The 27,910-nt window shown below is 43.2% G+C and overlaps 1 protein-coding gene and 1 long non-coding RNA gene across 3 annotated transcripts in view; both read right to left on the reverse strand.

Annotated features, from left to right (window-relative positions):
• ITPK1 (inositol-tetrakisphosphate 1-kinase) overlaps positions 1 to 19,441 on the reverse strand; it is a 133,620-nt gene extending 114,179 nt beyond the window's left edge. The window contains exons 1-2 of one of the 2 annotated variants that reach the window (XM_052693152.1): positions 19,320 to 19,440; positions 18,892 to 19,082 (exon numbers count right to left, since the gene is read on the reverse strand). In XM_052693152.1, the coding sequence (XP_052549112.1) occupies positions 18,892 to 18,986 (95 nt within the window). In that variant the 5' untranslated portion in view covers positions 18,987 to 19,082; positions 19,320 to 19,440. Of the gene's footprint in view, positions 1 to 18,891; positions 19,083 to 19,319 lie in introns of both variants that reach the window. The other variant, XM_052693153.1, reaches the window with a different exon arrangement.
• Positions 19,442 to 25,565: 6,124 nt separating this feature from the next.
• LOC128085551 (uncharacterized) lies at positions 25,566 to 27,793 on the reverse strand. Its single transcript, XR_008209011.1, has 4 exons — positions 27,599 to 27,793; positions 27,355 to 27,438; positions 26,106 to 26,244; positions 25,566 to 25,736 (listed from the first exon to the last, which is right to left on the reverse strand). It is a non-coding gene; the product is annotated as an uncharacterized LOC128085551 (long non-coding RNA).
• Between the last annotated feature and the right edge of the window lie 117 nt (positions 27,794 to 27,910).

Genomic DNA, 27,910 nt, shown 5'->3' on the forward strand with positions numbered 1-27,910 from the left:
ACCCTAGCTGGAGAAAATTCCGTCGCGGTGTCTAGACCACTTCAGAAATGCACATCTGTGTGCATACTGCATATGCACCTATTTTGCCAGACATTTTAACTGCTTTAGATTACAATGAACTTTGTTGCTAACTGTAAGATTAAAGTTCTCCCTATTTCTTTCAGTCCATAGGCTTCTTGCTCGGAGCAGCAGCATATGCATAGCACTGCCAGAATACCATTTTCTCATTTGCTTCAGTCACAAAGAACAGCTACTACCTGTTTGTGATCCAAGCTGTTAGACAAAATGTATACCTACCCATAATGCAAAAATGCATTATAGAGTAAGGAAGTTCTTCAACAGAAATCCTGCTTGCTTACAAGAAATTTAGAGCATTCTTCTTGCTGAACCAAGCTATTCCTCCCAACCAGCTTCAGCCTTTCTACCAGCACCACTGTGCCCAACAGGTGACCCTCAACACGCTTTCTTGGGCTCAGACTCACTACACATACCATGCATCCCCACACCTCTCTTTCTCTTTCCATGGAACATCTTGCTCGTATCTCTCCACACAACACATACATACAGCACTCTAATCATTCCTGCCCTTGTTTTTCGTGGTTTTTTTTTTTTGTGCATGTGTGTGTGTGTGTGTGTGTGTGTGTGTGGAACTGCTATGCAACCCTCAGAATGCTATTACCTGTTCCAGCTGGACTTCACTGCAGCCCAAACTCAGTCCTGCTGGGAGCCCTGAACAGCTGGGAATAAAGCAATGCCTTGGGCCTCCCCAGGTTTTCCAGAAGCTGCCTCAACAAGCAAAACCCCGAGGGAGCTGTTACTCACACTCTCATTCTCTTTCAGAAGAACTGCCCAAGGCCAGCAGTTCAGTGGCATCTTTCATATTTGCTTCCCTTTATGGATTTATCTGGGCTCCCTGATACCTGCAATTGCAATGCTGTGCCATTACAACATGCCAATGAGTTTAATAATCTAAATCTATATAGATGGATAGATTTCAATTTCTATTCTAAACCACCAAATTACCATTGTCCTTCTCATTACTAAGGAGGCAGACACCAACAGCTGATGAAGGAGCTGCACAGGCAGACACAAAGGTGCAGAACAGCCAGTTGTTTTCCTCTGGGTTATTTCTGTCCAGCTCCGCCCTGAAACTCACTCTTCAATCCCAACAAATGGCAGCAACTAATTAGAAGGAAAAATGCAAGTTGCTGATTAAATGTCTGATTAAATGTTGATTACATGTTTGATTAAATAGGATTGCAGAACAAATTTCCCTTGGACAAGCGTATTCATCTTCTGTTGCTTACTTCTTTTGCTAGTAGACACGAAAGATAAGGAACTCAGAGATGATGCTATATCACACAGTGGGATTTCAAGACAAGAGGTGACTGTGCAACACAAGGCAAGGAGAAAACAATGATTCCTCTCCTGCTGGCTGGTTTCTACATATCATCATAATGTACAAACAGCTAACTGCCCAGCTTCTCTTGTTAGAGCTTAGATGTTTGACACAGGATCCAGCTCAGAGATTGCCAGAAGTACATCACAGGTTAACTGGAGATACAGTCAGCACAGAAGAAAGGAACTGATGGAAAGGTTTCAAATTGCTGCAATTCTGAGATATGTACAAGGACTTGAAGAACCATTATGTAGAAAAATAAAGTTCACATTACACAGTATCTTCACAGGCAACGTTGAAAATCTCTTTGGTAGGTCCTTGAAGAACTACATCCACTGAGCAAAGTGATTTTCATCATTCCATTTGCTCTCACTTCAGATATATCAAATAACAGCTAAGGAGAACAACTGAGCCACATAATAAGATTAGGACTTCTCTACAGAGAAAAATGCATACATGTACCTCTCTCAATCTCTTAGCAAATAAAAAACACCATTTGCTCAGAGTGTTTTCAAGAATTCCTGTTTGTGAAGGCAAAAGAAAATCCCCACTTGGGTGTCTGCTCTTACAGCCCACCAGCGCATCTACCGGTACCAGCAGGATGCTTTGCTCCAGGAAGCCTTTTTCCCAGCCAGCATACTATCATGGCTCCTTGTATGTCAGCCCCCCAGCCAGCTGTGTTTCACAAGGACAAAGTCACTCCACGCACAGCATCACGTTCAGACTTTATGCACTCAGTTTGCCAGCTGACAGCACATAGGTGTGGGGCTGATGCTCTCTGCTCCTTGGACCTGTAGGGCTTTGTGCTTAACCAGCACAATGCCAAGATGCCACAGAAAGCTGCAAAGTGTACAGGCACTATTAAAAAAGCAGAAACTATTCTCTTTCAATAGAAATGTTCCTCTTCAAAACCATCTCAGTCCTCAAAAAAAAGAAGTCATGTCAGTTAAAAAAACAAAAAGATAACTAAAGATCTTGAGAAAGTTGCACTCAAAGAGACCATAAAGGAGTGTCGTCATTCAGACTATACACAATTATTTTGTCTACTTAGTTTCTAAAGAACTCAAAAACTTTGCCAGCTTAGTAGCTTTTTCTTTTCCAAGAATAATTTGATCACCTACACTTTTCCTCCCCAGAATCCTAGCTGACATTACCATGCATGCTGTGCAAAGGATGTCTTCTCCGCTGGCCTGCACGCGCCCAAACCCCAGCCCCATAGATCGCCAGGCAGCCCCAGCCCAGGCAGATCTCAGATCTGCAGGGCTGCAGACCCCAGACCCACAGCCCAAAGACACAGCTCACCAGCAGCCTGACAGCAGCACGACTGGCCTTAGCTCTGCAGCAGAACCCTCTCTTACACCATCCAAGAAGTTTGCATCTGGAACCAACAAAACCTTTGTTCAAGTGCTGACAGTCTAAAGACAGCTCTGTAAGCACAGCCTGTCTTTAAGTCAGGCATAACACCAATCATACCGATTACCAATTCCAGGGTATTTACAACAACAGCTCTGTGCCCCTAAGCACTTTTAAACCAGGGACCCTGCTTGAAGAGGTGCAGTCCAGCTTTATTTACATCACTTTCTTTCTTACTTGGGAATGTTCAGTCAGAGCCAATGCTGGAAAGATAACAGATCTTTGTGATTTTCTTCGTGATGCTCTCCTTAGAAAAATGCTAGGAAGAAAGATCATGACCAGAATTTTTCAAGAAGACTTTTTCTGGTGAGTGATTACTTCTCTCTCTCTCCCAAGAAAAAAAAAAAAAAGGGTCTGTACACAAGCAATTAGGAAATGAAAGAAAAGTCTAGAGCTGTATTTTTGACCATTTAGGGTTATGACTGAGAAGGACTGAATAAAACCTTACTTAAAAAAACAAACAACAAAAAAACAAAAACAAACCCAAGGCTTTGATGCTGTTAAAAACAGAAAGATTTTTTTCCAAGCATTTGCCTGCAAAGTATTTCACTGTAACTATGGCTGTAACTCACACAGCCTTGCATCCTGCCCCAAGAAACTACACACAGGTGCTTCTGAAGACAACCTGTGTGCTCAACTTGCCATGAAGCTCTACCTTTGCACGAGAGACAGAACTACACAGAGAACGCAATGTAATAGATCAAATTTCTTCACACTTCTTCCTCTTTTTTTTTTCCCTTCCACTGCCTGGGCACTAGGATTTCCCCAGAGCATTATTTAGTGTCTTTACTCACCTGCAGCAATACATTCCTCATGCTGTGCCTTAATGGCACCAAGCCAAATACCACTGCCCTAGCTCTTCTCTAGCAGCACGAATTGGACACACACTGCCAAGCACCAGACCTGCACTGATGGTGAACCTGCTAGGAGAGCATGGGCAACAGAAGCTGTGCATGATGGTTTTACAGACGCTTCACACAGTGCTACTGTTTCTCACTCTGATTTTGGGTTCTGCAGAGTTGCTGTGTAAGCTCTTCCTTATGGTGCTATCCTGAGATGTATGGCACAGGTCTGCAGCTTTAGGATTAACACTGCAGGCTTTGATTCCATGGGAAGCAAACAACTTCCATGAGGCAGAACTAAATGCTAAATCCTCTGATTTTTGCCAATTCTCACTGCAGTTCCTTATCAGAACAGCCAGTCAAGCAGAGCCATGCCAGTGCAGTGCTGCTTTACTTTGGGATAAGGGCAATCTCTCTCTGTTGTCGATTCCATGACAATGAAAGCAAAATAACTGCAAATCATGTAATACCTGTACAGAGATTAACCAGAGTCACCTGGAAAAGAGCCTGCTAGGAAACTGCTCCTACCACACACACATTAGGATCTTAGTAGCAGTGGCATCATATCTATCGACTTCCAGTTGTCACACACCACCTTACATAAACATGCCACAGATGACAGGTACTTCCCAGTAATGATACCACAGAAAGGTTTTCTAAGGTATTTTTGACCAAAACTAGCTTAACAGATTTTCCAAGAACTGATACCACCAAACAACAGAAGCTACAGAGTCCTATTCTAAAGCAGACATCTGTCCCTTTGGAAACTGGTTTCAGTCCTGTAGATGAGATAACACACGTAAAGCTTAGCCCACCTTAAAACACCAAGCTACACCTAAAGCAAATGCACAGCCTCCATTGCTTCTCCCTGGGAGCATCCAGCTGGGATTCACAGGTCCCTGCCACCTGCCTCTCCTTCTCAGCCTCAGCTACTCCTGGTACTGCCTGCCAGTCCCTTGCCAGAGAGGCCATCTTACTGCTCAGGCATCACTTTTCAAGATGTAGCAAATTATTCTATTTCTGAAATAATAAATATGCAGTCTTAAAATCTCCTAGGAGATTCTGAGCTTCATTTAGAGGGGAAAAAATAGTTTCTCAGTACAGTAGTTCCTCTTGAAAAAAAGGCTGCCAAGCACCTCATCTTTTCATTTTAAAATAAACACAAAACCAGGCTGCTACCCACATCCAATACAAGCTTGAACCAGACAATTATTCCAGTCTTTCAGATGTTTATTTCAAGTAAAACTGTTTATAACAAATACAAGGAAGAAAAAACTTCCTGAAGAATTAGCCACAGAAAACAACCCTGAAGATACGAAAGAAAATGAATCACTTCTGAGAAGCAGTTTTTTTTCAGTTCGCAGCAAGATGAATAAGTCATACAACACCTTTTTAAGATAAGGTGCTATTAAAGACTCATACTTTATGAGAGGGTTTTTTCCAAACTTCCTGTGTTTGATAATCATTTTGTCATGAAAATTAACTCCTGTTAACTTGAGCACATTCAGTATTGGGCTCACAATCACTCGTAGCTTGCACAGCTTTCGTTTTCTCCTGTGTTTCACGATGTCCTGTGAATGGTTGGAAAATAGCAACCACATGCTGCATTCACAGGGTTGCGGAGACCTCGTAGGAACTCAGGTATCCCAACAAGGGAAAATGGCTTGGGCTGAAAAGGACATCAAAGCCCACCCAGTTACCACCCACTGCTGTGGTTTGGCTGCTCCCCATGAAATCAGGCTCCCCAGGGCCCCATCCAACCCAGCCTTGAGTGCCTCCAGGTATGGGGCACCACAGCTTCTCTGGGCAGCTGTGCCAGTGTCCTGCTGCCCTCCGAGTGAAAAATTTCTCCCCAGCCTCTAATCTTAAATCTCCTCTCTTTTAGTTTAAAACTATTCCCCTTTGACTTCTTCCATGCTGTGACAGTGAAATCGCATTTTCCATCCTCCTTACAAGCTCCCCGCAAGTACTGGAAGGCTGTAATGAACAGAACCCCTTCAGAACCTTCTTTTCTCCAGGCAGAACAAGTCCAGCATGAAAACAGCCCCCAGTACTACTACTGTGTGGGGAAAAGGATTGAAATGTCGCCTCACAGTCCCTTCTTTCTGCTTTCAAAGTATATGGTGCTTCATTTTCAAGGCTGCTTCTATAGAAATCATCAGTGAAAAATAGTCAAACGTTAATGCCTCAGATTTGTTATTTCAAATGGTGCTTTGGAGCAGATAGAAATAAATGAAGAGCTGCTAATAAATACCAAGACAAAGCAACAAATACTTTAAACCTCCTTTGAGACCCAGCAATCCTAGAGCAAGTTGCTACCAGTTCATCCACACAACAACAGTGTGATAGGTTTTTACTATAACTGCATTTGACAGGTGGAAAAAGTAAATATTGGGAAATTCACGTACTAGTTAGAGATACAATTATGTGTAGTCCAGAGATAAACTCTATGATGACTGCAAGATCAAAGCTCAGTTCAAGAGGCTTTTCTCTCATTTCTCTTTTATTTGAGTGAATTCTCTGATTTGGAAACATCCTCAATACCCCCCACATTCCAATTCTAGGTAGAAATGAATGCATGGAAGACAGCAGCAAATATTTAAACCTATTTCAATTGCTTGCAGCTCATTTATGTAAAGTCAGACTTCATTCATATTTCAAAGCTGTCTGGGCAGCATGTTTCAAAGCCCTCTGGCAGTCAAATCATGCATTTACAGTACAGCAGGAAAAGAGCCACCTCTCAGGTTTTGGGGATTTGCCTCACAGGAATGTCTCTGAGTTCCTGTGCTAAGGTAGCCATCCAACACAGACATGAGACAGTCTGAATAAACAATTTAATTTCCTGAAGCTGTTAGGAGGAAGGAAAAAAGCCAGGGAAAGAATTTTTGTATTTGAAGATATACAGAAGATGGGGCGGAGGTGTTAACCCTGTAGTAGTTTTATTTCTTCAAAAGGGAGGTCCAAAAGGACCAAAGAGGAACTCTCATCCCTGTTTTCTTAAAGACAGCTCCAACAATTATTTCCTGAAGCCAAACTGGCTGCTGAAAACACTCCAACACAAACATTACTTCTTTAAAGAGTAAATAATATTTACCAAAAATATTCTCCAGCCCAAACCTTTCTTCACTGTGATGTTAGCAGTGCCACTAGTCTGCTCCATCTTGTTTGAATTAGCTCCCAGAAACTTTGATTTAGAGGGAGATGAGATAGAAAAAGGAGATTTTACAAGGACTTCATGCACTTTCCACAAATAAACATGCTTTGCTGTCAGGTTCTACAGACTTTTTTCTCTGAAGGAAATAAGAGAATAATAAGAGAAACTCAAGGAGCAAGGGGGAATCGTGGAAACTCTCTATTAACATACAAACAGCCAAAGACCATCAGATTCATGTCCAACCTGTCCATGCTCCTGCCTTCAGTGTGGCCAGAGCTTCTCTGCTTTATAGCCAAAGACACAAAAGAAACATCCCAAAACATTGGTTTTCTTTAGTTACCTATTGCAATTAGAGCTACAGCTCTATTATCATTGTTGTGACAATACTTGAGGAAGAATATTTGACAAAAAGGAATGGGTTTAAGCATTACATGTTAACAAATTACTCAAAAGAAAGAGATCATATCACAGTACAAACACACTGTGCCAGCCCCCTCCTAGATAATACCTATTGTGACCTAAGATGCATGGTCACGAAACTGTCCAGCACAGTAACACAACAGTGCAAAAATAAGAAAAAAGGTTTCACTATAGAAAGGCTGGTGGTTTGCACAGTACATGTGGAAGTAATAGCTGCACCCAAAAATTCTGTACTATGTACCCAAGTTTATTTTAGTTCTGGGAAAGAGAAAAACTCCCCATACACCCTTCTGTTCTTCCATTCAACCACTTCTGGCTCCTTCCAGCATCATTTCGGGCTTCCAAGAGTAGACTCTCAGCCGACTCACAGAAGCACTCACATCCCACCACTATCGCAAAAACTTTTACAATTAAGGGCAGCAGCTGACCAGACAACAGCAAGATTCAGTGTTACTAAAGCACAAAGGAAAATTCTCATTCACATCTATCTTGAGGTGGAGCGCCGTTTGCAAGCAAGTGGTCCATTGCTCAGAAGCAACAAAGTGTGGAAGATCCCTGCCTCAGAGCATACAGGAAGAGCAGAGCTATGATCACACTGCATTACCAACGGAATCAGAAGGTGAACTAGCTAGAGGTCTTGAAACACAGCCACAAAAACCAATTCAAGCTTGGTGATGAGTCTGTGACCAAAAATTCTCGCTCTACTCAACTGAAAACAAAACAAAATTTAAAGAACAAATTCTTTCCACTTCTGAGAACCGAGGGCCTGAAACAGTACCAGAAAAAGAAAGGAAAAGAAAACAGAGCCTTCTAACTATCAACAAGTCTGTACTTTCTATCCTTTAAAGCATGCTAAGAAAAATATCAAAAGACCTACTCTCTTCAAAACTCACTGCAACACACACTTCTATTTATTCCTTGGAATTGAAGGAAAAGTAACACCACGAAGTCAAACCCCAAGGTCAGAATACAACCCCACCCAGTACTTACACACCTGCAAACACGCTTGTTTTCCTCGAGCAGCCTCAGCTTCTACTTGCAGGCCATGTATCCAGGAACAGCTAAAGGTGAAGCAAAGAACTTTGCCTCTTCACCAACTTTAAATGGTAGCAGAAGTTGTGAATAAGAAAAACTCTGTGAGTGACAAAAGGTGCTGCTCTGTTTTAGACTTTTTCCACCACATACTCTTTGCACAACAATACTTCTCCCCTCCCCTGACAGATACAGTGCAGGTCAACAACTACAAGTACTATTGGGGTTTTTTTGGCCACCATCCTTTCATTAAAATTGCAGACTTTCCTAGGGTGTTTTTTTTTTTGTTGTTTTTTTGTTTTTTTGCTTTTCTCCCTCCCATACACTTATGTACACTTTTAAAGGAGTTTTCTTTCAGCACTTGAAAACTACCAGATTGACAGCTCCTGTGAATTAAGCTCCCTCTTTGTTTGCAATACAAGAGCAGCACCACAGGCAGCCTCAGAACAAGCTCTCTCTGTCCTCCTCTTCCTACCATCCAACAAGCAAGCACAACTAAACGCCAGGTTTCACACTGCTTTGTCACACCACAGGGTCCCCAATGACGCGGTTCACCTAGACCATCTCACACAGTACACCAGTGGCAAAGTCATACGCAATGGAAACATCACAAGATGGCACATTATTGGCACGCAAGTGGGGCCGTTTCCACACTAGAGAACACACCAGCTTTCTGAGTGTTCGCATGGAACCTTTCTGTGCAACCTGGTCAGGCAGCACATGTGGATGCTTTTTTAACTGCAAGGGGTTGTTAGTTTCCTCCAAACTCTCTGCCAGGAGAGCTGTAACTCACAGCACGCAATACACGAAGCTAGAGGCTGGCCCCTAGGCGTGCAGATTCTAGCTCCTCCTCCCCCTCTTGCTCAAGCTTTGTTATTTTTAACAGGGAAGTTCTTTCTCTTTGGGGAATAACTTTTGACTTCTGAGCTTCTTATGGCTCTTTGACTGAAATAATCATTTTCTTAATTAAGATGTTTTAATAAAATAAACAAGTGTATAAGAGTGTGTGTATATATATATGCTTAAAAATATGTAACATTGATTCCTTTACAGGATTAAAAACAAAAAAGGAGGGGAAAAAAAAGCAATTTTGTATTTGTTTAGTACAACTAGAGAGTAGCCAACGCATACTGAAAATTTACTTAATGATCCTATGATACCAGAAATGAAAGTGAGATCAAAAGACACGGTTGAAGGTTTGCATAGAACAGGGCTATCTGTAGCTATTAAACTCCATACCATGGATGCAGCTGCCATCACCACGGCCTCCAGACCAGTCAGCGACCTGCAGATGGAAAGAGGCTCCACCAGAGAAGATGAACATATTTTTTCAGCGCCTTGTGCTGTCTCAGTATCTGCTACAGACCATCCTTCAGGCCTGACTGGTCAGCTGCACACCCAGCTGGCCTCATGCTCCTCCTCAGCAGGTCCTGCGCACCCAGCCATAGGGAGCAGCTCACACCAGAGCTGCCACACTACTGCCCTCTGCTAACCCCAGAGCTTCAGGCTGTGGTGCCAGGCACTGTGAGGGCAGGCAGAGGGACAGGGCCCTCCACTCTGACAGGGGGTTTGTCACATGATGGAACAGCTGAGGTCAACCCAGAATGCCCTATCCACAGCTGTGCAATATGCAGATGGAGCAGAAGGCCAACACTTAGTTGTATTTAATTTTTGCAGTGTTCTGTTGTATGTTCGATTTTTTTTTTTTTTTTTTAACTACAAGGAAGTAACAAGATTTTCACTGCAACACAGGTGTAATAATTAATCAACATACCATTGGATTTAGGTGGTCACTACCTGACTCATCAGAATATAATACAATGCTAAAAGAGGCAATGCTTCATAGCTCACCTATATCTCATGAAGTTTAAGTCCAAGCACAAGGTCCTGCACCTGGTCAGGGCCATCCTGAGCACAAATACAGGCTGAGTGATGAGTGGATTAGAGCAGCCCTGGCACGAATTACTTTGGGGTGCTGCGTACCAAGAAAATAACACGAGCCAGCAGTGTGTGCTTGCAGCCTACAAGTCCAAGTGGCTGCAGAGAGAAGGAGAGGATTGGCCCCTTCTGCTCTGCCCTCATGAAGCTCCTCCTAGAGTCCTCCATCCAGGTCTGGGACCCTCAGCACGAGAAGGATGTGGAGCTGTTGGAGTGGTCCAGAGGAGGGCACGAAGATGGTCAGAAGGCTGGAGAATCTCACCTGCAAAGACCAGTTGAGGGAGATGTCCCTGTTCAGCCTGGAGAAGAGAAGGCTCCAAGGAGACCTCCATGCACTTCCAGTACATAAAAGAGGCCTACAGGAAAACTAGAGAGGGACTTCTTTATAAAGGTATGTAAAGACAGGACAAGAAGTAATAGCTTTAAACTGATAGAATAGATTTAGATTGGATATTAGGAAGATTATTTACTTTTTTTTTTTTGTAACGCAGAGGGCAGAAAGGTGCTGGTACAGGCTGCCCAGAGAAGCTGCGGATGCTCCATCCCTAGAGGTGCTCAGGACTAGGCTGCATGAGGTGCTGGGCAGCCTGGTCTGGTGGGTGGCAGCCAGCCCACAGCACAGAGCTGGAAGAGGATGGGCTTTAAGGTCCCTTCTAACCAAAGTCATTCTACGAATTGACGACACTTTTTGCCCTTGTAATGAAGATTAGCTGACAAGATAAAAATAAGCCTAGTCATTACCTCAGCTCTTGTAACCACAAAAGTAATTTACGAGTTACAGGGAGAAAGGAGGGCCACACAGCACAGATGGGGAAGGAGTGGCACATCGCAAATGGACCTGTATGATATCACTTCCTTCCAGCACCATTAATCACCCAGACATCATTTGTTCTATCAGCTATTAACCAGTTACCCCAACATGCAGATAACTTTATCAAGGCTAGGCAGCAAAAGTCTTTACTAAACACCACACCATACAATGTGGGACACCCTGTTTCTACAGAATCCTCTGAGCTATTTCCTTCTGCATACGTACCATCCATACCTAACACTGGGGGTAGAAATTGCAGGAAGTCAAAGAAAAGGAGAACAATGTTGCTCACAGCTAAAACAGAGTGCAAGCCAGGTCTCTCCAAGCACCAGTTTTGAGAAAAGATTCTGTCAAAGAGCATGCAGAAATGCAGTGTGACAGGGCAAACATGGGCCTTCAGAAAAACTGCCAGGAGCATCCCAGCTTCAAAGCTCAGGATTTTTCACTTTGTCTTCTGCTACAGACATGTCTCCTTCAAGTGTTTTATCTGCTGCGCCCTGAAGAATTCAGTTTCATGAGGCAATGCCTGGAGACCCAGACTGAATATATAGAACTGAGGCATTACAGAGCAAAAAAGCTGAAAATGGCTTGTTGGCAGGGGGAAGAAAAAAAAAGAAAAAAAAAAAAGCCTGTGAGCCGTGTGATGAAGAAAGAAAATTATTCTGTTCTTTTTGAGTAAGGACAGACATCAAGCTCTTCCAAGTAAGCAAGCATGACTCAGCAGTGAGTGACACAACAAAGCAAGATGCATTATAAACCTTTGCCAACCAGCATCCGAGAGGATGAGATTAAACAGCGCAACATGAACTGAATTTGCTTCCAAGTCCAGTGCCTGGCTCTGGTAATTGCTTTCCTAAAAGCACAGTTAGATCTAGAAATATGAACTTTTCCCCCTGGACAGAGCAGGTCCGTGGGAGCCTCCAGTGACCCCGCTAAGCTCATAGTCATCCCCCACAAATTGACTACAGGAAAGAACAGGCTTCCTAGGAATCCTGTGACCATTTTTAGCAGTGGCAATCACACCTCAGGTAAGATAGCCAGCCCAAGCACTCTAGTTAGGAGGAAAGAGAAGGACAACTGTAGAAGTTTTACTTGAAACTAAAAGATTGCCTCAAATGAGAGTCAATCATTTTGAAAGGCATTCTTATAATATGCAGCTGTCCTCCAGCAGTAATTTCTGTCTGCAGAGGGAACAGAATGCTAGCTAGTATTTGTGCACTGTTGAAACAGCATGGAAACATCAGCAATTTCCTCCTTGATCACATAAAGGGCACAACTCCTTCTGAAAAGATCAAAATTCCATCAGTACAAAACAAACCATTGTTTCAAGGACTGAACACTGAATTCAAAAAATGAGAAAAAAAGATAACCATTCAGGAGAGTGTTTGTTCCATAGCAGTACAGCAGAGACGTGCCCAGCACAGGTGCTTACATTATCTATTATCACACTCATTTTAGTGTCTTTCACATGCCCTGTTTCCTTGGAACATATTCAGGAATGTCACCTCAAGAAAAGGTGTCAAATGTTGAGATAATCAATGCATTATCTGGCCAGTATCGTGAGGAACTGTCAATTGATGCTTCACCAATGCAGTACACTTAAGCAGAGCAAACACATCCAGCAGGCAGCTCTGAAATCCCTCACAGATCGAGTCCCCATATTGGAAAAAGCTGCTTGTGTTTAGACGGTGCCTAGACATCCCAAGACATAACTCCTGAAGTATTAAAGGGACTTCAAACTACTTAACGAACACAAAGAACTTCCCTGGACACCTTCTGAATTATTACAGATTGAACAAAGCAGCACTGATATCAGGAGAGGTTAGCAGTGCTGCCTTAAAATGGGATGACAGCCTGATGTCATTCCTGCCATGTCTGCCTAACCGTTCTTAGAAGTTTAGAACAACAAAATCCACTATCTACCTAGACAATCTACTTTTACTCTCTAAAACCACTTTTTTTTTCTTTTTTTTTTTTTTTCCCCCTACAACAGCTTTTTAAAGCATTCAAAGATTTATCCAGTTCTTCATATTGAATTACACTATTTTCAAGACCTCTGCTGCTTCCCTGTTTTCCTCTGGTCACATACCAGCTGATGTCCCTTGTCCCTGAAACGCAGTGCTCCAGACCAAAAGCAGGGTGAAGCAGCAGCCTTATCTGCACCGCACAGAGTAGATATGCCACGTGCCTGGCAGGCCAAGTTACAGCTTATGTACCCCAACATGACTTTCATTTTTTAATTTTTTTTTGGCCAAAGTGTCAGTTCGCATTCAGTCTGTGATCGGCAGCAGAATCCAGATCTGTCTCTAAAGAGCCTCCACTTGACCAAGGCTAGTATTGTTCCTTGCTGCCTATCAGCTCAAACAGGCGGTGGTACAGGGATGCACAGCAGGAAAGACACAGACTTCCTTAATGCAAGGTAAATGATTGTTAGATCACAGAACAGTCTCACCATGAAGGTGGTGATTGTTACAGTTGCTTCAGCTGCCGCATGGCCTGGCTCCGTGTCCCCACGGGACAGTTTTACAGACATAAAGCAGTATGCTTTTGTGAGAAGGATGCCTGTCAGTCACTGCTCCTGGAGATCAAGAAAATATACACACATCTGCTTCTAGAATGTGAAGTAGGCACATCTACATCCAGAAGAAGGAAACACAGTAACTTTTCCTCTAAGAAATTTGGAACTTTTTCATACCATCTTCAACACATTTTCATGGCGTTATCGTTACTATCATTTCATTAGTTGCAATTGTTGTTAGAGCTTATGTCAAAGGAAATTTCTGATTCATTCTACCCAGTTACTTCTCGTGATACAGTATTTCAGACTAACACAACCAACAACGGGAGCTATTGACCAATGTACACACAGACTTAAAAGCCATAAAATAAAATGCAGAAGTTAACTGGCACAAGCCAGATATTCAACAGATGCCTATATTTAAGTGGTTGCGGCAAACTGGGGTTAAATAAAATCCCCTAAGTTCTTCTGGGGCAGGGAGAAAAAAAGATAGATAGACATATATAGACACATACTTCATGGTTTCCAATAAAGAAACAGATTAAATTTAAAGTCTTCAGCCCAGCACAATTCTTAAATGCATCTTAAAACTCATGTCTAGGTTCTTGAGAACAGATCACAGCAAACAAGGGACTACATTACAGAGTCTAGAGGAGAAAAAGTGAGCCATAGAGACTTAACGTGCAGACTGAAGCATTTACCCACTTATGGCACTGATTAACTAAACAAGAGCAAGTCGCACGAAAACTTAAATTAGGCACACTAATGTTTTGGTATGAAAAATACATTGGCTTGAAAATTCATTGGCTCAGCAGATTGATTGTGTAGCTGCACCAAAATAGTTTCAATATAACTCAACGACAAAATAAAAACCAGAAAAACCATAGTGACCTGTCATACCCACACAGTCTTCAGCACAGGCGACACAGGCTCTAACAAGAGTTACATGCACAAAGCAAAGTACACTTCTTTGTGTAAAACCAAGAACCACTGAACTGATGCATAAAGTAGCTCGAGAACATGTGCTCCAGTTCTAGAGCAGATTTCAGCAGCAGGTAGCACCTAAACCAAATCAGTAGCCTTACTTTTATGTGCATTAATGAATGCAATCATGAACAATTTCTCAAGGAAGGATGACAACTGGACTTGTTCAGAAAGATCAAGGCAACAAATCTTCACCATAAGGCATTCTGTATTATTTTGCTTACGTTACTTCCTTTGGTGGGCAAAATTTGCGTCTCAGAATTTATAGGATTCCCTGAGAAATTGTTCCTCTCAGGCTTCCGATCTTTTATGGGAAAAACACAGTGCAATAAAATCTGACCATAAATTATGTGGACATTAAGACCAACAAGCTCAGTTTTGCTGTCTCTCAAACTGCAGGATGTATTGTGACAAATTACAACCTTGGGCAACTCCTCAATTCCTTTGCTCAACATTTTCTGCATGCTATAAAAACTGGCACATTATCTAAACAGTTACACAAAAAAGCTACCACACTGCCATGTGAACTTATGAGTTGCACTACTGAATGGTTTTTTACCCAATATAAATGAGAAGCAGCTTTTGAATAATGGGATGACCCTGAATTATTTCCTCTTGGGTATTTCACCTTTTATCATTGCAACTTACTCACATAACCATAACCTTATTGCCTCACATCTTCATGGCCCCCAAAGAGCCAATATTAAGATGACATGCAGAACTACCATCAAGGAAATGGCTTTTAGAGAGACAACAACCACTTGTAAACAGCCACACCTCACTAATCTGAGCTGGTGCCTAACACACATAACTCATTTTTTGAGCTGATAGACACAATTTGTCATACCACTACCACTGCCCTTCTGTATATTGCACGAACACAAGACTGCTTACTCACAACACCCAAAGAGGAATGGCAGTACATCTACACATATTTTACAGGCAGAAAATAGGGTTATTCACTCACCAGTTAGCAATCCAAAGAAACTTTGTCTGACTTTTTAGCAGGATTGCAGATGTTCAGCAGGCCACGGATACTGTTATTTTAACAATAGCAGCTACCTAAAGCTCTGGATCTCAGCCACACCTGGAGGAGCTGAACTCCATGACCCCAAGGAAAGCACACACTACATTCCCAGAGCAGGCACTGGCCATACAACTGCAGCACGTACACTAGCATGCAGGTGATATTGACCTCAATATAAGACATGGTGACCCAACAGCTTTCACAGAAAAGTACAAGTCAGTTTGGCAGCAGCAACAGCTTCTTTAATAACCTTGGGTAACAAACTGAAAGAGGCAATAAGGAGCCCACGCCAAGTGCCCTTCTCCACATACAGGAGCTCAGTCTCATACTGCAGCTCCCAGGGGAACATCCTCATATTGACAAGGCCAACAGGAGCATACTGCTTCCTACTGAAACCACACCAGTGTACACCAAGGAACATGGGATCCTTTCTGCATGGACATGCAGAAAGCAGTTGGCAGGTGGAACTGAAAACTAATGTGAGAAGCAGAAACCAGAAACAAAGGCATGACCCCACCAGGCATCCCACCAGGCAAGGGCTCCATCCTTCGTTAAGCCGCTCTCTGAGCGCAGCCCTGGGGCTGTGGAAGCATCAGAATTGCAGTGGGACATAACTTAATTTGGGAGACGCTGTCTGGGCTATGAATGTGGAGGTAGATACACACAGCCACTGTTTTCACTCCTTGGTCTACAGCTGAGAAGCTGCTACGATCCCTGAAGGCAGGACTGCACTGTGCCACAGTGAGGGGATCACAATGCAAGGGAACTTGAAGGCCTTTGATACCAGGTCTTGTGAATGCAAGATTTAAGCAAAAGTACCAATCTGAGTTCAGGCAGGAGAGGGGCTGATCCAGACACATGAATGATCAGAACTTTGTCTCTCCAAACAAAAATTTTCAAAAAAAAAAAATTAAATAAATAAAGGAGGTGTCTATCCTTTCTACAGCCACAAAACCTCTTGGAAGAATCCAGATGGAAAAATTTCACAGGGAACCTTACTGAAACTCAGCCAAAGTTGCACTCAATACTGGATAAAAATACAAGGACAGTATTTATGGGGACCTGCCCAGCCTTTGTGGAGCGCAGACCTGAAGACAGGACGGCTATGCCCCCGAGCAGCACCTGACTGCTGTCCCATTCACTCTCACATCTCACTTCAAGTAGTACAACAGTGACATCTCAGCTCTGGAATGCTGCTGGAGATGCAGCCTGAAACCACTCTGACCAAAGCAGTTCAGCACTTAGACTATCTCCCAAAGGATGGCTCAAACTGATTCTGAAATGCCCCAATCCCTCTATGGGACTGGTGCCTTACACTAGTATTGGCTGCACTGGCAGGCTGCAAGGAATGTAAGATTTTTCTTATTGAAACAACACTCCTGCTCTAAAACCAGCACGTTCCAGGAGTTCATCAGGCATCTTTCTGTTACTTTCCTGGGTTACAGAACAGCTTTGTTGCAAAGCCATGCAAACAAAGCTGAACTTCTTAGTTATCCAGAAAGTATATCCCTAGGCAACAGGAAAATAAATTCCAAGAAACAGCCACCATAAAATACATACAGTAGACAGACAGACACATAGTCTACTCTAACACATGAATCACTGTGAAGGAATGAGTATGCTCGCTGTATTTCCTACCGTGCACAATATTCCTGGTAAGATGTATGTTGAGCTTGGCACTACTTTTCCTGCAGCAACAAAATCATAGAAGTACACAGGCAATCTAATAGATATTATGCACTAAATACTTGAAGCCTTTGCCTAAACAAATGTAGCCCACCACCACTACCAATACAAGTTACCAGGATGGAAAACAGATCGTCCAAGATTTCTGAGCAACTGGCTCCAGCAGCAGCACTGATGTTTAAACCTCACTTCTACAAATAGGCTAACACTATGTTTTTAAAAAAAAATAATGGAGGCATGACTGAATGGATGTATCTACCCAACCTCTGCAAATGCTATTCAAGGTGAACTTCACTTGTACAGAGGGAAGGAGGCAGGCAGACTAATCTTCATTACAAAACTAGGGAAGCGCAGCAAGAGAGAAAACTTGAAGGTCCATTTTCACAGCACTACCAGGACTTAGAACAGTTGATAAATATATACAGATACACAATCTCTTTGTGTACCATGTTATGAAAGACAAATGCAAGGCATTTCTGAAGTAGTGAAAATGAGGCAAATAACACGGTCAGGAGAGAAATGAGACCAGTGGAGGGCAGAAAGTCATCTTTGGAGATCCTGAAATGTGAAGCACAGCATACAATACCAGAAACGAAAAACAAATTACAAGGAGAAAGCGGTTATGCATTTTCTAAGATTCCTCTGAGTTTCTGTTCCGGAAAAGCCAAACTACATCAAATATCAGCCCTGAAAATAACATCTGCCTTACAATTATTGAATTGTATTTTTTGAGCAACACAAAAGAAATAAACAAAAAATCTCTTAAACTGACTCAAAACTTATTGTTCATCTGGAAGTATTTTGCTTGAGAAGGCCACGAAATTTTAAAAGAAATTAAACCAGAGCTTGAGGCTGTTTCTGTACTTTAAAAGATGCCGGTAGTTCTGCTAAAGTTTGACAGAGCAGATAGAGAATGTCAAGAAGGCCAGCTGGTGTAAAGGCTTCTGCTGCTTTCTCCAAATAGTTTTCTGTTTCTTTTTTCTGCCTCCTTTCTCCTTACAGCCAGTGCCACCAAAGGGATATCAGTACATTGGGACTGCTGGTTTCAGCATGGCATACTTCAATAAAGCATACCCAAAGTTTCATAAAATGTGTCCTGCAAGGCTTGAACACGCTTTGCAGGACAATGATTACTTACAATACTTTTGAAGTTCAAACACTATCAAAAGTATTCCATATTCTATATAAAACAGTGGTAACAGCAAGAAATAAAGAGCTGTTACTCAGTCTCACGCAATGTGTAATGAGACCTTGGACTTACATAAAGTTTACATTTACAATTAAACAAATTGACTGCGCAATATACTGCATTTACAATCCTCTGAACTATCCCGATAACACCTAATGGCAGCCTATCAAACTGCCCAGGGAGCAAAGAACACGGACGCGGCTCCATCATCTCCGAGTCGGGGCTCCCCTCTCGGGTTCAGACGCGCTGCTTTACGTAATTAAGCACGACACGAAGGCAAGTTATTCCCAGTCAGCCTCGAGCCTCAGCGAGGTCTGCGGGCGCCCAACCGAGATGCGCAGCCCGCCCGCCGCCCAGGTGAGCCCACGGCACGGCCGGCCGAGCCTCGCGCGGGCACCGGCCCCGCCCGCCGGGCTGCGGGGATCGCGCGCGAAGCGCGGAACGCCGGGGCGCGCGCAGGCCACGGCCGCCTCCTTACCGGCACAGCTCGGCGAAGGCCTGGAAATTGAGCTTCCTGATCTTCTTCTCGCTCAGCCAGTAGCCCACCCGCTTCCCCTTGAGGAAGGTCTGCATGGTGCCTCTCCGGGAGGCGGCGGGCGCCCGCTCGCGGGGCGGATCGGCCCGGGGCAGCCCGGCTGCAGTTGGCGCTCGGCGTCTGGGGAGCGACGGCTTTAAAAATGAAAAAGAAAAAGAAATCAGACTGCGATCCCCACCGCGCTGAGCCGGCCGCAGCCCCGCAGGCCCAGCCTCACGGGCGCAGCGCGGTGCTACCCGGGGAGCCGCTGCCCGCAGCCCCAGCCCAGCCCGCTGCCAGCCCCACAGCCCAGCCCGGTTCGCACTCCCGCTGCGCGCCCGGCGGCGCCGGTGCCCGCGCCCCGCTCCCGGCGCACCCCTGCCAGCACGGACCCGTCGCCGGCTGCTCTCGCTGCTGCTGCTGCTGCCGCTGCTGCCGCTGCTGCGCGGTACTGCTGCAGCCGCTCAGCTCCCCATTTGCCCGCTATCCGCGGCCGCCTCCGCTTCCTCCTCCTCCTCCTCCGGCCCGTCCCCTCCTCCCCGCCCGCCCAGCCCACGGCACAGGGGTGGGAGAGCGCAGGACACACCCGCAGCGACCGCCCCGCCCGCAGCTCTGCCTCCACCTCCTGCATGGGCCGTGCCGCCGCCGTAAAGGCGCAGCTCCACTTCTCCGGCCCCGCGCGAGATGCGCCCGTTGAGCGACCCGACGGCGGTTCGGCAGCAGGCGGAGTCGCGTGCGAGGGGGTCCGGCGGCGCGGAGTGCGGAGACCATGGGGTGTTGCGTTCCGGGAAAGAGGGTTCTCTTAAACCTTCTGCAGTGCTTGCTCGGGAGAAAGGTGTACGTCTCTTGCAGAAAAAAAAAAATGTTCCGGTAAATAGAAGTTTTCACCGTAAAACTTCTTCCAGCACTTGGAAGTGTCTGTAAGAACTTACACGTAAGTTTCGACAGCAGCTATTTCTTTTTTATTGCCGAAGGGAGCAGCCAGCAGCATCTCCCGGCGTTCCCTTTTCGGGCTCTGCAGCTCCTCGGCTTGGGCTCAGGTGAAGCACATCTCCGCCTGCACTACTTATGGTCTCACCGCCCAAGTACCTTTTTCCCCATCTTTGTGTCTCACTGCGGCATAAATCACACAGCTCCAAGGCTCGTTCCTGGCTCTGTCGCTTTGCCTCTTCCTCTACGGTGTAACAACGACCCGCTCCCAACGGCCCGGCCGTTCCGGCAACCCGAGCTGAGACGCAGGGCAGAGCTTTGGGTGATGTGCCCGGCGCTGTGCTGACTCACGGGGCGGCTCTGTAACCCCAGCGCAGTGCCCGAAGGGTGGGAAGAGGGTCTGCTCAGGGCAGAGAAGGAGGAAGCTGAGGAAGCCTTAGGAAATATGAAAGGGGTCACTGAACCAGGGAGAAAGCTTTGCTTTCGGTATTTACAATGGCTGCTCTGAAAGTAATGCATCCTATCTTGTTATGTTGGCCCATAACGTCAGAGGTGGATGTTGGTGGTAGGGCAGTAGAGGCTGAACCTTCCCACCAATATTCCGTTCCGTTTTGTTGCCGTGAGACAGATGGCAGCAGAGGGGCGGTGTGACAGAATGGTGTCTGACATGGAAGTGTGGATGAAGCAACAGTGTGTCCTTCAGTTGCACCATGGCACCCACTGACGCGCATTGATGAGCATTTCTAAAGACCACGTGAGCGCAGTGAGGCACTGGGTGATGCATTTCAGCAGTGGTGACAGTGGGTCACCTCTACTGGTGCAAATGAACACAGCATGCAGGTTTTCGTTCATTGCTGGTGAAAATGTGTAGCTCACAGTGGTGACAATGCTGAAAAAGTGTATTGTAGCTGAGAATTTGCTCTGCCAAATAATGTCCTTGTGCTCTTTATATCCATTGTAAGCAGCATTACTTTCAGAGTGACCTACATACATTAACAGCGAGCTCACCCCAAGCCCCAGGTATACTGGCAAGTAGACAGGAAGGGGAATCGCCCATGTAGCAGTGTTTTTGGGAAATCTACTTTCTGTCCAAATGTGGTGGATCTCAGGAATAAATATGTTTATTTTCCTCTTTCGGATAATCGTCTCAAATTATTTGCCACTAATATGGTAAAACCTTTATGTTTCAGAATGCTTTTTTCATCTGAATCATATTCACACTTTTGCACTGTTGATAAATTAATGTAATTTGAAAAGGCCCATGCACGTTGATAGCAATGTTTGTGCTGCACAACATTTCTCTGACATTTATCCATTTCAAGAAAGTGTGCTAACTTCAGAAAAACCTGTAACTCAAAAAGGCCCAAATACAAGGGCTAATCCAACTCTATCAAAATCCAGTAAAAATCCTCAAACACCTTGAGTTTCCTGTTGTTTTTTTGTTGTTTGGTGATAGTTTGTCTGGGCATGTTATTTCAGCTGTCATTTCACTGGACTTATTTTTAGACTATTTATTATGGTTTTCATTAGCATATTAAGTTCAAAATTCATATTTATACCACGTGGAATATAGATATATTGTCACATGATGCAACTGAAGCCTTCCTCCTGAAAGATTTCTTTCTGAGTGTTTTTTTCTTTCAGGAATATCCTGATTTCACACCAACTGAAGGCATAGAAGGATTTATGGACTTCTGCCCAGGAATGGGGAAAAGGTTTTCAGAGATGTTAGGCGTTCCTGGCTCCTATAGCAATGAAACACAGGTGCTACAAAGGAGGAATGTTTTTTTCTCCAGTTAAGATAAAACTGAATGACATATATTAGAGACAAGATTCAATCCTAGGAAAGAGAACTGTAAAACTCTTCCTTTTAAGAGATGTTTTTGTTTTGCTTTTCTTTCAATTTAACCCTTTAATGATCTCATATGTGAGAAATACATTTCAGCTCGGTGAGACACTGTACTGCATCTTGCTGCATTATGTTGCCAAATACATTATAATTTTCTGCTTATGCTGCAGAGCCAGATTAGGCAATGCCAAATCTGTGACCACACGGAGCCCCAGGGTAGTGTTTACTCAATTCCTGATCAGTTGCAGGCTGATTATTCCTGTGACTTTCTATGGCCCAATGCTGTAAGCTGTAACTCCTGAACAGCTTCATGCTAATTAAAGGGGTGAGGGCTGATTGAGATCTTAAGCCCTCCAGCAGTCAGAGCTATCTTCCTCTTCATCTCAACTCCTGCTGCAGGTCAAAGCAGGTTTGTTAACCTTGCTGAGGTGGAACCTCTCATATCTTGTCTTCTATTATTTCCAACAAATACAGGGGCCCAGATGCAGTTGCCACACAGTACAAGATATTGAAATTCCATGGGAGTTCAATCTGGGATAAGATGAAGCATCTCCATTCATTTCATTAGCTACTGAAATATATTTTCCTCAGTGAATGATTATGAGCAATTTTCTCATCGCCTGGTAAAAAGTCACAATAGGATCTTTGACAATAGGTACAAAGAAGATAATTTTAACCTGTAGTTACGTTTTTATATACATTCTCTTTTAAAAGCCATTGTTTTTCCCAGGACAGATGCAACTCTGCTGCAGGCAGTCAAGAGGAAGGGCTGAGTCTACCAGGATAGGACTTCACTTTCTCCAGTCAATCTTCGCTGCCGGATCAGGTCATGTGCTAACATGGCACTGTTGGAATGTGGCTGCAGGCAGGAGGGAGCATGAAAATCCCCTGCACGCACCGTGCAGCTTCTCTGGCTTTGAGAGGCTGAAAGAGGAGCCCTGGTGCTGCTCAGTATTGGGACTGCTCATCACCAGAGCTGGAGAGAGATGAATGAGAAACATGGTGGAATGCCATTTCCTCAGGTCTTTGCCACATGTGTCACCGATTCATTACTGCAAGAATCACAGAAGGGCCAGATATGACTTCTCATCACAGGGATGCAGTAAAGGGAAGCAGAATTTCTCCAGTTCTTCTGGTTGTTCTTTTGCCTGACTTAGGGGAAAACACTATAGAATCTCAGCTACTGTCTGGAAACTTCCAAAGTAGTCTGGACCAGCAGCTTTTAAAAGACAATCAGCCGAAATCAGTACTGAGGGATAAAAGCTCACTTCTGATTTTTGTATTCAAGACACACAAGCTAACTCCCATCAACACAAACTTCAGACAGACTCTGCGGAGTTCCTTTTCAGCCGGCCAGAGGAGGGAGGACCCTCTAGTGGCTGTTTGAGCCCAGCTTCTGTTCCCTGAACAGCCCATTGTGTGCAGTGACAGCACAGGTTGAACTGTGCTAGCTGGAAATCAAACTGTCATTTACAGTCAACTGAATCAGGTGTTGCTGTTGAGAGAATCAGTCCCTCTAGAAAGAGCCATTTGTTCTCACCTTCTACTATTCTCTCCTTTACAAAAGAGAGGAGCAGGGAACTGGGAACTGATTCTATTAGAGCAAACTCAGAAAGTAGACAAAAATATTTTGACCTTAATCCAAAGCAAACCGATTCCCCCATGTAAATCACGGTGCTGTTTCCTACCTGTTTATAGTGGCAAAAAGCAGTGCAAGGGCTGAAAGGAGGAGTCCAGGAAGAGAAAGCACACAGTTGCCTTGCTTGGCGGCAGTCCATCTTACTGTAGCAGAAGACGATGTCGAAAGCCCCAGTGCTCAGCCACAACCCCTCCCTCACTCCCCAAGCAACCTATGCAGTTTATACTGCAGTACTTCAATTTCATAAAGAAAAGAAGGATAACTGACATGAGATTCATCACTATCTCTGGCATCTTGTAGAAAGAACAGAAGAGGGAATTCAGCCATAAGAGCTCAGAAACATTCTAAAAACAAGTACTAGAGGTAGACTGGGAGTTGACCTACATATCTGTGAGGGCCAATGCAATGACCTACATATCTGTGAGGGCCAATGCAATGCCATTCAGAGACTCCTGAGCAGCCCGAGCAGAATGCTGCTTACTGAGCTTCCTACCTGTTACAGTGGTAGCCCAGCAAGCTCTTATGTTCCACTAAGGAAAAAAGAACAACTGGTGTTTGGGTTGGGGTGTTATTTTTGTTTTGTTTTGAAACTGCAACAAAACCACATTAGAAGCAATATCTTTTGCTTTATACACAGCTTGAGAGTTTGGCTATTTTAAGCTCTGATGAATGTACAATCTGAGGGGAAGTCAGAAAAGGCTGGTGCCAAGGCTGGTCACTTCCCTTGTAACACTTTGCATGCAGGCTTCGTATTTGACATCGTAAGTTAAGGAAAGCATATCATCAGTGAATAAAGAATGTGAAACCAAAAAACATTCAGCCAAGATGCAAAAGATGAAGAAATCCCGCACCACTGTAATTATGTCAGTTGGAGTAGACTTTTTGAACTGAATTTTGTAAGTCAAATCCCAAGTGTGGGTACAGACTGCACTGTCATATATTATTGAAGCCCTTTTGCCTTCTGACATAGGAGAATTATATGGAAATAATGCATATGCAAATTCTTTCATTCTTCAACTACAAATATATGGAGAGATTTATTCAACTGATAGTCAAAATCATTCAAACTATGTGTGTAATTAATTCCTGAGACCATTCTCTGAAGAATTTGGGTATCTTGACAGTGCATTAGATATAGAATGAAGCTGAGATACAGCTTAGGCTGTACTGGGGTTTTTTCTACCAGAATTATAGGTCTTGGTTTGCCTTGCCTTTCCAACAAAACAATCAAATCATATAATATATTCCTAGAACATTTTCCTTTTATAAAAAAATATAAGTAACTTTTAAATGGTGACTGTAAATAAGACTGGGATCTCAACATACTTGTGTCCTACTACTATTATTCCACAGTGTATCTGTCCTTTTCTTGGGTTAAGAACACATTGGTTCAGATGATCTAAAATACAAATTCTCATTCCAGTGGTCCTCCACTTCCATGAGTTGTTTCTGACTATGGTTCAACCTTTTAAACTGCTGTAACTGAGAATACAGGAAAGATAAAGCCTGACGTTGCCTGCAGAACCACACCATCACTTGCACTTAAATCTTATCCTTAGGCCTTCAATGATTGAGGAAACTTTTCCTGTTTTCTTTAAGTTCCTTAAGTTAACTTCCTTACAGTTCACTAAAAGTTCAGAAGCCACAAATCCCACAAAACCATTGTGCTTTCTGATTCTGCATGCTTCTATCAGGAGACATGAATAGAGCAGCAGTTTTCATATTTTCAGAAGCTACCAGAATGTGTAGGCTTACTAGTGCAAAAATGATACAGAAAAGTACTTCCAAAGCTCATGTCAGTGCCAGTCCAAAGTTAATTAAAGGGAGTATATTTTAAAAGCAAACAAGCAAAACCAGACAAAACAAATCCTTTTCATAGTATCTCCATCATATGACAACGTTAAGGAAAGACATTTTTGCCTGCAAGGCCCTCATGGAGCAAACTCAGTCTTTGTCAGCAAGATTCATAAATGTTTTAAAAACAGCTGCAGACTTAAGCCAAAGTGGCTTCCTCTGGATGCCTACAAGTTCTTCAGATCACAACTATCCTGCAGTTAGTTAAAGACGCAGCAGATAAGCTGAAGACACATCTGTGAAAGCCCTGCTATGAGTTAGGTGGTCATAGAACTTGCATCTTGCAAACCTTTCATCCTCCAGAACCAGTGGTGCACCAATTCACTTTCTACTTAATCTGCACTGGAGACAGGAGCAGTACCTCTGTTGCTCTGTCACCCCCTTCCTTGGCTTTTTCTCTACTGGCAGAGTATTCTGAAATGCTGTTCAACCTCAGACTCAGTTTTGTACTTTCAGCGCAGTCAGATCAGTAATGGTTTTGTATTGCTTGACAGATGACACACTTTTTAAGAGAAATTCAGTTGACTACAATTCTTCCTAAAAGCATAAGCATCACAATGTAAATTCATAAATGCAGATGCCTTTTATGTCACAGACATTATTTAAATTATTGTTGTATACTGAGTACATAGTTTCCTATCCCACAGTCCTGCTCTGCAATTCTGGATCACTGGTAAACAGGAAATTTTCATAGAGGCATCTTGTCTTGCAAACAAACAAATAAATAAATAAATAAAATCCAAACAACTTGAAAGTCTTTCCTGGCTCTCTTCCTCAGCCTTCACTAAAATGCTTTCCCATCTTTTCACGATTTCACAAACACATATGCTAGAATCATTTTACAGCTATGTGGACTAAAGAGTTCTCTCTAAAAAACAATTTCATAATTTAGGAAACTCAAGCTACCTTAGATCTCTTCAGAGTAAAGTTGACAGTGGTTCAGGTTAATTTCTGGCTTCTCTGCAATACGGTTTGTGAAGCTGCCAGACAGACTGACAATGATTTGTATAACCATGACCTCTTCTGTAGATGATGAACCCAACATCTGGATGAAGCAGAAGAGAATGAGATATAATAAGCATTTAGATCCCGTCAATGGATCCTAAATACTCAATTTCACAAGAATTCAAAGCTGAACTCTTGTTTGTTATTAATTTCTACTTTGGTGATAATAGTCTCAAAGGACTGATTTTTCATCACTTCACATATGTGGAGAATGGAGAGCTTCCAGGCATCAGACATCTCTACAGTGACAAAGCTCTCCTGTTTGGCTAATGTGTGAGCCTTGGAGTCACACTGGCACACATTTCCAAAGTGCCATCAATACCTTATGCTCTGCTGTCCTTTCTAATCACCCCAGCTTAGCATAGCTGTCCTCTCCCACTAGCACAGTGTTTCTTGACCAAGTTTCTAAGCATTTTCACCATGTGAAACCACTGAAATATCAGGTTGCTTTATTTTAGTTTCATCCTCTACCATCTTATTATGGCAGTTATCAGACTGAAGATTTTCTGCAGTTTGGACTGCTTTTCCAGAAATATTATCAGGAACACTCTGAAAACATGTATGAAAGCAAAACAACTTGAAAATCACATCGACTGGCTAGTGAAAAAGAGACGAATGAAAGAACAGAAGGTAAAAAAAACCCTCAAGATTGTAAGTATTCTGTTCCAACATGCAATTTAGAATAGGTTTTAGTTTATATCACAATGCACTGAAACAATATAATTATTGCAGTGTACTGCATTACTGCAATTTGCTGGTGAAACCCTTTGGCTGGGAACAATTACTCAGAACACTATGAACATAACACAAACAAGCTCTGCGCTATGTAGAGGAATCTTTTCCGAGGAAGGTATTGTGTATTTTATTACACAAAGCAGTGAAGAAGCACACATTCAGTGAGATAATTAATTGAGACTAAATTCTTCTTAATGAGGAGAGGGTGTTGTTTTGGATTTAGTCAGACATATTAATGTCTCCTCCAAGCATATTTCCTTACCTTGTAATTACCTTCATATTGTCCCAGTTGTGTTTATGTTCTTTTGATATAAGGCAAACAGAACAAATATTTGTGTGGAAAAACAGATGCATAACCTCTGTAAGAATGCCCATAAATGTTATAATATGCGTGCAAACACATTTAAATATTTACCTGGAGCTTTATGATGAAGCTGATGTAGACACTGCAGTTTGAAATTTAATTTCAAATAGGTACAGGAACAGCAGCTTGCAAACTCTGCAAAATAAGGAAAATAAAAACAAATACGTCATACCTTTTTGTTTTAAAGGTTTTCAAATACTGCTTAATGTTTTTGTTAAATGAAATACAAACATTAGCTAACAAATACATTACTGAAATTCTCCTTTTGAGGGTAACCACTGACTGTTGCTGATACCTCCATTCAACTGGCATCCTATATCTAACTTAGGATTTCTGGTACAGGCCTCTTGCACGTGCTTTGCAAAATGATAAATTCAGTTAAGAGCCAAGGTAAGTACTTAAAGGCTGTCTTACATAAGGATCTGCTCAACTACAGTGAACTAGCATTTATCCCCTGCTGAAGTCCATAACAACAGCAGCCCTCAATTTACTTGCAGCTGATTAAATTTATATAAAAGGCCTTCCAGATGCTGGCAGGGCACAGCCTTTCAGCTGGGCTGCCTGCTGTCAGCGTGTACTAGAATGAGTAATGAGGTGCTCTCCAGGT

This window comes from Tympanuchus pallidicinctus, unplaced genomic scaffold, assembly GCF_026119805.1.
Source record: "Tympanuchus pallidicinctus isolate F22 unplaced genomic scaffold, pur_lepc_1.0 scaffold3, whole genome shotgun sequence".
In the NCBI taxonomy this organism is placed as follows: Eukaryota; Metazoa; Chordata; class Aves; order Galliformes; family Phasianidae; genus Tympanuchus; species Tympanuchus pallidicinctus.